This window comes from Diplotaxodon limnothrissa, unplaced genomic scaffold (assembly GCF_057381915.1).
Source record: "Diplotaxodon limnothrissa isolate DT_005_m unplaced genomic scaffold, D_limnothrissa_male_GT1.1 unmapped_scaffold_2, whole genome shotgun sequence".
Lineage (NCBI taxonomy): Eukaryota > Metazoa > Chordata > Actinopteri > Cichliformes > Cichlidae > Diplotaxodon > Diplotaxodon limnothrissa.
Genome location: NW_028188556.1, coordinates 2,640 through 11,398, shown reverse-complemented (window position 1 = coordinate 11,398; position 8,759 = coordinate 2,640). Strand labels below are relative to the sequence as shown.

The window sequence follows — 8,759 nt, the reverse complement described above, 5'->3', positions numbered from 1 at the left end:
TTACTATTCCTATCGTTACAACGCCGTTACAGTTACTAACAAGAAAATGCAGCCTGTTGAAGCTGTGTTCAGCTTACCGCATCTTATATCAGTTGCACGGAAGTAGCTGTAAGTAATCTGGACGCTACAGCTGTAATCACGATCACTGTCTAGCACAACACCTGGAGCTAAGGGTGCAAAACAATTGCATGAGTGCTGCTGTTTGACTGAGGAAGAATAAAGTGGTTGTGGTAAGCCAATCACACGACCACTTAAAGACAAAGCAACAAGGTGATAAATACCAGTTTTTAAATTGTGTTGATAGGCCACGTAAACCAGAGTCATGATAAACAATATATACACGGCGTTTATACGGCGATTTTTCCCCAGCGTTTCGTCACGTTAGCGCTAGCAAGCACTCTCTGCTTATGAGCAAAAAAAACAAACAAACAAAAGAACCGGGGACGTTTTAGGAGTGACGACGAGAGAGAGAGAGAGTTTTGAGATGTGAGAGATTTATGATGTTTAGCGTGTTTGGAGTGTGTAGTTAATGTGTTGTCTTGTGTAGTTAGTGTGTAGTGTTGCGTGCCAGAACAATGAGGCGACTGCTGTCTCCAGGTAGAAACAGGAGTGATACACCTGCTGCTGTCAGACCTGCAGGTATCAGGCTGTGATGTTCTCCTTTATAGTGGACAGAAATTATTGTTTTGGAGTTGCACAAATAATTTGTGTGGCATCTTATTGAATGAAGAACAGCTGATTGTTCTGTAAATAGTTTGAAAGGGTTATTTAAGAAATCAAGGTAAAAGGTAAATGGCTGCAAATAACTTTGTTTGCGAAACTTGTGCAAAATTGACAATTTATATTTGCAAGTTATGAAATATGATTCAATAAACATGTTTGTGGTTGTTACAGTAAAAAATATAACTTTCTACTAGGATTTTATGTTTTTTGTCTGATTTTAGATCAATTGTGTTAATACAGTATGTCAAAATGAAAACATAACTGTAAATTCAGACACGTGAGGTTGTGCTGAAAAGGATGATACCAAACAAGGCAAAGTAAATAGTTTTTAAAGGTGAAATGTGGAGGAAACATCAAAAGTAGTTAAAAATAGCCAATTATACCCTGGACCCCAGAGGGTTACATTTTTTTTTATTTTTTGCCATACTGCATCACACTCAGTGCATTTCAATCATTTCTCCAGCAAGTTTGATAACTAGCAAAATAATAATCATAATTTTAAAAAAATAGCATGTGTAATGTACACGTACAGGAAAATTATTTACTAGGACTCAACTATCATGCGACTGCTGTTTTAATGAGTGTTTGATGGAAAACGACAACCTACAGGTATGTTAGCGCACTCATCACCAACTGGCCGAGGAAGGGGCGGGGGTCACACGTTGAAACAGACGCAAGGCAGCCCGAGCGGGGAAATTTTGCTTCTACATTTTGTGACTCATTTTATTTCTCTGATACGAAAACTATTCAGTCAGGTAGTTATTTGTGGTGAATGAAATACAGTTACTTTCAAGCACTTTTAAGCACCACATCTGAAATTCAAGCACTTTTCAAACCTTGAAAAGACAACATTAAAATTCAAGCATTCTCAAGGATTTCAAGCACCCGTACGAACCCTGACAAAATAAACCTTAGACTCAAACGTTAGAACAGGCCTTTACCTTTTCTTTTTTTTTTTCTTTCTTTAAAGCCACCTACGATCTGTCACATTGTAAAATCATAAAGTTGTCCAAAAAAAAAAAAAAAAAGAACAGGCTTTTCTCAGCAGCACGCTATGTAGCAAATATTGAAAAAAAGGAAAATAGAGGCCGTTACAAATTATATCTGAATTTATATAGTTTAATTCATTTGTCAAAACACTCAGCATAAGGTACACAATGCCCAGCTGAAAACACACGAGTTGCCCAAGATTCACATAATTTATAGTAAATGTAAATTTTTTGTGATATATATCGTTGTCGGGACGATAAATGTCTTATATGGGTATCTGAGATTTTGGTCACATCGCACAGCCCTAGTTAAGTGTGTGGTTGAGTAAAGAAAGGAAGCCAACATGATATCGGAGCCTTCATTTTAATCCAATGAACAGAAGAACACAGTGCTGACAATTTTGAAAAAGAAAAAAAAAAAAAAAATAGGGGGTAAGTCACAGCCGTCCCACATTTTCTAAGCATGAAACTTTAACCAGTATGAATTCTCATCATGTGCTTCTTTAAGTTTGCGCTCTGATTGAACTTTTTTCCACAGCTGTTACAGCAATATGGTTTCTCACCTGTGTGGATTACTAAGTGACGGTCCAGTGCCGTTTTATCTGCAAATGGTTTCTCACAGTTTAAACAAACATACGGCTTCTCACCTGTGTGACATCTTATATGACGCTCCAGTGCTGCTTTCAAGAGAAAACCTTTCCCACAGGCGCTACAAGAATACCTCTTCTCCCCTGTGTGACGTCTTATGTGAGTTTTCAATCCTGTTTTCTGATTGAATCGTTTCCCACAGATGCTACAAGAATATGGTTTCTCACCCGTGTGAAGTCTCATATGTGTAGGCATGTAGGCTTTAGAGTGCATTTTTTTTCCACAGATGCTACAAGAATACATCTTCTGACCTAGATAACTTGTTAAATGATGATCCAATGCAGATTTCTGATCAAATCTTTTCCCACACGTGCTACAAGAATACATTTTCTCACTTGCGTGAATTTCTAAATGTGCAGCGAGGCAGGATATAAACTCGAAAGTTTTGCCACAAGTTTCACATTTTAGGGACATTTTCCTTTCAGTTTTACGTTGGCTCTCTTTGCCTCCTCTTTTACTGTGACGTCTCTTTCTGTAACGTCTCCTTTTCTTCAGCTCTTCATTTCTAGTTGATCCTGAGTCCACATGCTGGCTTTCTTCATGATCTCGGCTCTCTGGTTCAGGAGAGCTGTGAGAAAGGAGCTGCTCACTGTTTGGTTCTGGCTCACTGTGGGAACTTTCCTCATAAGATTGAGTCACCATGAAGGTATCAGCCTCCTGCTTCAGTCCAAGTTGCTCTTCCTCCTGACTGCTGCAATGTTCCTCCTGTTCCTCCTTAATCTGTGGAGGCTCTGGGTCCTCCTCGTCCAGGCTGGAGTTTCTCTCTTGGGTACAGACTTGCTGGTCTGCAAGAACCTCCTCCTCACAGACATCCTCCTGTAGGAAGTCTGAGAGGAAAAACAAACTTTTGAGGAAATATATTATAAGATAATGCAGGAAGGTATACATACACACAACAGTGATAAAGAAAACAAAAAACAAAGGCACAAGTAAGATTGACACTGTCAAAGAGAGTACAAAAACAATGCTCGGTTTTCCATCTAGCTTCACCTTCCAGACCTCCTGCCTCCATCATCCCTGGATCACCCAGGATCGACTCACTGCTCTCGCTCATGCCATCAGGATATTCACCCGGACCTCTCTGACCACAGTTTTAAATGTTCAACTTTTTTTTTTTAACTGCTGTCCAACATTAATTTGTAAATGATTTACTAGCAATCTTGTCAAAACAAAGTTCTTTACTTGGAGCACAGTTCTACAAGAAAGGCAGTGGGGAGAGGGGACACTTGGGCAGTACATTTATCACGGCATATAATGTCCGTATCAGAGCATCCATCCATCCATCCATCCATTCGCTTCCGCTTATCCTTTTCAGGGTCGCGGGGGGCGCTGGAGCCTATCCCAGCTGTCATAGGGCGAAAGGCGGGGTACACCCTGGACAGGTCGCCAGTCTGTCGCAGGGCCAACACACAGGGACAGACAACCATTCACACTCACATTCACTCGCACATTCACACCTAGTGACAATTTGGATTAATCAATTAACCTATCCCCTCAAGCTGCATGTCTTTGGACGGTGGGAGGAAGCCGGAGTACCCGGAGAGAACCCACGCAAACATGGGGATATAATGTCCGTATCAGAGCACTGGCTATGAATTTCAGACGGATGAGGCCTTAACTTAGCAAAAAAGTTATCAATTGTTCTTTTCATCTTTTCTCATTACCCACAGCTACATCCACTTCTGTTAGGCCTAGGCTACTCACTAGGGCTGTGTATCGTCACTGATTTCTATAATCCATTTCTTTCATTTCTGATCATGTGAGACTTCGTCAGAGGTGTGAGCATCACAGCAGATGCCTTTGAGTCAAAGTAACTGAGAATAAAACACAGAAAAACATGAAGATTTTCCTGACCTGGCTTTTTATAGGCGATAACCGCCTGAAAAATATTCTGCAGTAGATCAAAAACTGAAGAAAACCATTAATCAACATACAGTGGGGCAAAAAAGTATTTAGTCAGCCACCGATTGTGCAAGTTCCCCCACCTAAAATGATGACAGAGGCCAGTAATTTGCACCAGAGGTACACTTCAACTGTGAGAGACAGAATGTGAAAAAAAAAAAAAATCCATGAATTCACATGGTAGGATTTGTAAAGAATTTATTCGTAAATCAGGGTGGAAAATAAGTATTGATATCATGATAATGTTTATTAAATGTGAAATGTAGTTTTGATCTTTTGCTACTGGTTCAGTCAGAAACCTGCAGCAAACAAACAAACAAACAAACAAACACAAATACGTAAACACGGAGACGCAGAATGTCGGCGTGCCCATGTATGTCATGTCGGATGAGAAAGCCGACATCTCACTGATTCTGATGTGTACATGGGTCTGCGCTCTGTGTTTAAGTCTTTGTGCAGAATCAGGGCACCTGCTTTCATTCACTGATTCAGCTGTTTGGTTTAACCAGCTTTAACCTGAGATTGTGCCGTTTTTGGCTAAAAACATTTATACTCGATTCAGGATTTAGTTAATCGATATGCTTTTATTCACTTTCAAACACAGACGTGAAGGGCTACAGGAATATCTGGACCACGGCCAATGGGAGAGGTCCCACGGTTTAGACCACGATATGGGCATAAGGTGTGTCTGTTGTTGACCACACGGAGACTTTCACAGTTGCTGAGACTTTTTTTCTTTTGTACTGAACAGCTGGTTGCACCGGTGCGACCGAATTTTTTTTAAGTCACACCACTGAGAAATTTGGTCGCACTCTAGAGCCCTGGTTTTACATACCTATTCTGTGTAACTTTATCACAGGTTTGCAGATGGTCTCCATCAGTGTGAGTCGCTCTTCATCAGTCCAGACGATAATGCCTTCAGCCTCCTGCTTCAGTCCAAGCTGCTCTCCCTCCTGAATGCTGCACACTTCCTCCTGTTCCTCTTTAATCTGTGGAGGCTCTGGGTCCTCCTGGTCCAGACTGGAGTTCATCTCCTGGTTACAGACCTGCAGCTCATCCAGACCCTCCTCTTCCTCACAGTCATGATGATGTGGGAGGTCTTGAGGTACAAAGAAACAAAAGACCAATAACCAATAATGTAATGATACAAAAACACATAAAGACACATGTTTAATATCAAAACCTGAATAAAAGGTGATCATTTACACATGGGACACAGCCTATAGCAATGCACATCATGTTTTAAACAAGCTATAGTTCAGCCTCTTCTTAAAAACACAATCTGGACCCAACTGTTCTGACCGATTACAGGCGAATTTAGAAGCTTCCCTTTCTTTCAAAAGTTCTGGAGAAAGTAGTCCATTTACAGCTGCAGGCCCACCTTGATCTTAAAGTGATCTCTGGAAAGTTTCAAACAGGTTTTAAATAACTGCACAATAACTGCTTTTAAGGGTTTTAAATACATTCTTTTAACTCTGGACTCGGGCAGCCCTGCTGCCCTCTTGTTGTTGGACCTGACAGAAGCTTTTAACACAGTTGAGCATGATATCGTGTTATCCTGGAATCATATGCTGGCTAAAAGGGTCTGCTCTTCAGTGGTTTTGGCCCTACTTATCTGGAAGCACTTTTTATGTCAACATGGACCCTTACAGCTCCAAAATAGCCCCTCTTAATTATAATGTACCTCATAGTGATGGGTCGTTCGCGAACGAAATGGCTCTTAGAGCCGGCTCTTTGAAGTGAACGACGCAAGCCGGCTCCTTATCGCGAGCCGTCACGTGTTTTTTTTTTTCCCCTCTTTTCTTTCTCTCAACCTCTCTCTCGCACTTTTTTCCGCTTCACTCTGCACGCGAGTCTTGTGCTTTATGCTGGGCAGAGGGGGGAGGGGCGGTAGTTACACTAAGTAGCACAGGAACAGATCCAGAGGGAGAGAGAGCCAGGGACAACAACGTCACATTAGAAAGGTATAGTAATCATCCACAACTATTTTCAGTTGCAGATGATAAAGGATTCAGAAAGTTTATTCATGCAGGTCCATATGACAGAGAATATGCATGTTCTTTTTGTTGTCATATTATAATTTATATTTAATTGTGTTGTGGTTTGCAGTGTTTTGTGTTGTTTCACTTTAAATTTGTAAAAGGAAAAAGCGGAAAATTTAAATAGTTAAAAGTTGAAATGTGAACAGTTGATTTTTGTATTATATGATTTATTTATTACAATTTTTGTGGAGTGAATAAATAAAAGTATATTTACGGTGGTCCCTAGAGACAAAGCGCGTAAAAACTCCAAAACACGTAAAAACTCAGAAGCACATAAAAACTCAAAACACGTACAAAAGACAACAGAAGTGCTCCAGGATGCTGGGGGCAGTGTGGAGCTTTTGTTATCTTGTGGCTACACAAGCCAGCAAGTACCAACGACCGGATTTGGTGTGTGGTAGTAACAGGTAAATGAACTTTTTTTTTAAAAATTATTTGAATATATATGAGTGCCTGTGTATAAATACACAAACAATACACACATGCTTTCAATTGTGTAATTTAAGTGATCTAGTAGCTCTGCTTTGGAAGTTCAGTTCATGCTAGAAATGTGTTTTATATTTATATATAAACATATATAAATAAAACCACTTTTTTTTTACGTTAGTAATTCCTTTTGTGCACAATTTTATATTATTGTTAATAATAAATTAATTAAAGCAACAAAACAACCTGAAGAGCCGGTTCGGAGCCGAAAGAGCCGGCTCTTTTTAGTGAGCCGAACCGAAAGAGCCGGATCTCTAAAAAGAGCCGGAAATCCCATCACTAGTACCTCAAAGCTCTATTTTTGGTCCTGCCTTGTTTGCACTGTATATGTTGCCACTGGGGTCTATTTTCTTCCTCCCTGGGACGTCTGCAAGTTGTTCAAAATGCTGCACCAAGGCTTCTGACCAAATCCACTAAGTATTCACATGTGGCAGTGTTGCTAATACAGCAGCACTGGCTCCCAATTCAATTAAGAATCAATTTTAAGATTCTGGTTCTGACTTTTAGAGCTCTTCGTGGACAAGCACCAGCTTACATTATTGAACTTCTACAGCCTTTTGTCCCTAGCACAGGGGTGGGCAACTCCAGGCCTCGAGGGCCGGCATCCCTGCAGGTTTTAGATGTGTCCTTGAACCAGCACAGCTGATTTAAATGGCTAAATTAGCTCCTCAACATGTTCTGAAGTTCCCCAGAGGCCTGGTAACGAACTAATCATGCGATTCAGGTGTGTTGACCCAAGGTGAGATCTGAAACCTGCAGGACACTGGCCCTCAGGGCCTGGAATTGCCCACCCCTGTCCTAGCAGGGGCCATATGTTTAGGGCCTGCTTGTTATACAACATGCAAGGCTAAGAACTAAGGGAGACAGAGGTTTTGCCAGTGTGGCCACAGACTGTGGAACTCTCTCCCTCTGAGCTTAAGATCTGTGGAGTCAGTAGTCTCTTTTTTAAAAACTAAAAACACATTTTAGAATTGCTATTGGTTAATTTTGTCTGTTTTGTTTTATGCCTTGTTATTTAAGACAAAAGCACTTTGATCTTTTGTCTACTTGAAAGGTGCTATATACACAAAATTCTTTGAAAGTCATTTTTTCAAATGACTTGAAGATTTATCTGCCTATCTATCTGCAGAGGAGCTCGAGAAACTTCCAGTATAACTTAAATCTCACGTGTGGGAGCATTTATAATATACTTACATAAAGCTACTTGACACAACTGTTATGATTTGGCGCTGTATAAATAAAACTGGATGAAGGCAACACAGCCTGTTAAGAATGTCTGAGCCTATCACCTTTAATAACAGATGCCATTAAAACAGTTTTCCATTCAAAATAGAGATTTTTCTTTTCCTCTGAATTCATCACCAAAGTAACAGCGTCCTGCTCTCAGCTAACATCGGCTTAGAGACATCGTGGAACAACATGTCCATAAGATAAGATAACCTTTATTAGTCCCACACGTGGGAAATTTGTTTTGTCACAGCAGGAAGTGGACAGTGCAAAAGTTATGACGCAAAAATTAGAATACAATAAGAGTCTAATTACTAATACGTTAGTTATAAAAAAATTACGAGAAAAAAGATAAGAAAGAAAGAAACTCAGAATGAGCAGAGCTGCTGTAACATACCTGTGATGTGTGAGTTTCTGTCGGGTTGTGCCATCAGATCCACACTTGCGTTGCTGTCTCTTCTGTGTCGAGGGTTCTAAATGTGAGCCGACTAACCCGAACCCAGGAAGATTTTTGTGAAGAGCTCTTGTGGCGCTTGTTGATGACGTCGTCCCGATTCCCCAAACGGAAGCTGCGTTCATGTCCCAGTGTAAAACTAGGACTTGTGACCTTCCTCCGTATACCTGCTTTTATCCAAATAAAATGGATCGTGTTTTTAAACAAACTTGTTGAACTTGAAGAGTTTTCTTCTTCTTCGGCCATGTTCTCTTAATAATGCACACACTTGGTGGTTGATTACTTTTC

General features: G+C 40.4%; 1 protein-coding gene across 1 annotated transcript; it reads right to left on the bottom strand.

The window, feature by feature from the left end:
• Positions 1-2,151: 2,151 nt before the first annotated feature.
• On the bottom strand, positions 2,152-8,523 carry LOC146606927 (uncharacterized). The gene is made up of 3 exons (XM_085349195.1): positions 8,415-8,523; positions 5,098-5,361; positions 2,152-3,187 (listed from the first exon to the last, which is right to left on the bottom strand). Exons 1-3 carry the CDS (start codon positions 8,446-8,448, stop codon positions 2,184-2,186), a joined length of 1,302 nt encoding a protein of 433 aa, XP_085205321.1. The 5' UTR covers positions 8,449-8,523; the 3' UTR covers positions 2,152-2,183.
• Positions 8,524-8,759: the final 236 nt, after the last annotated feature.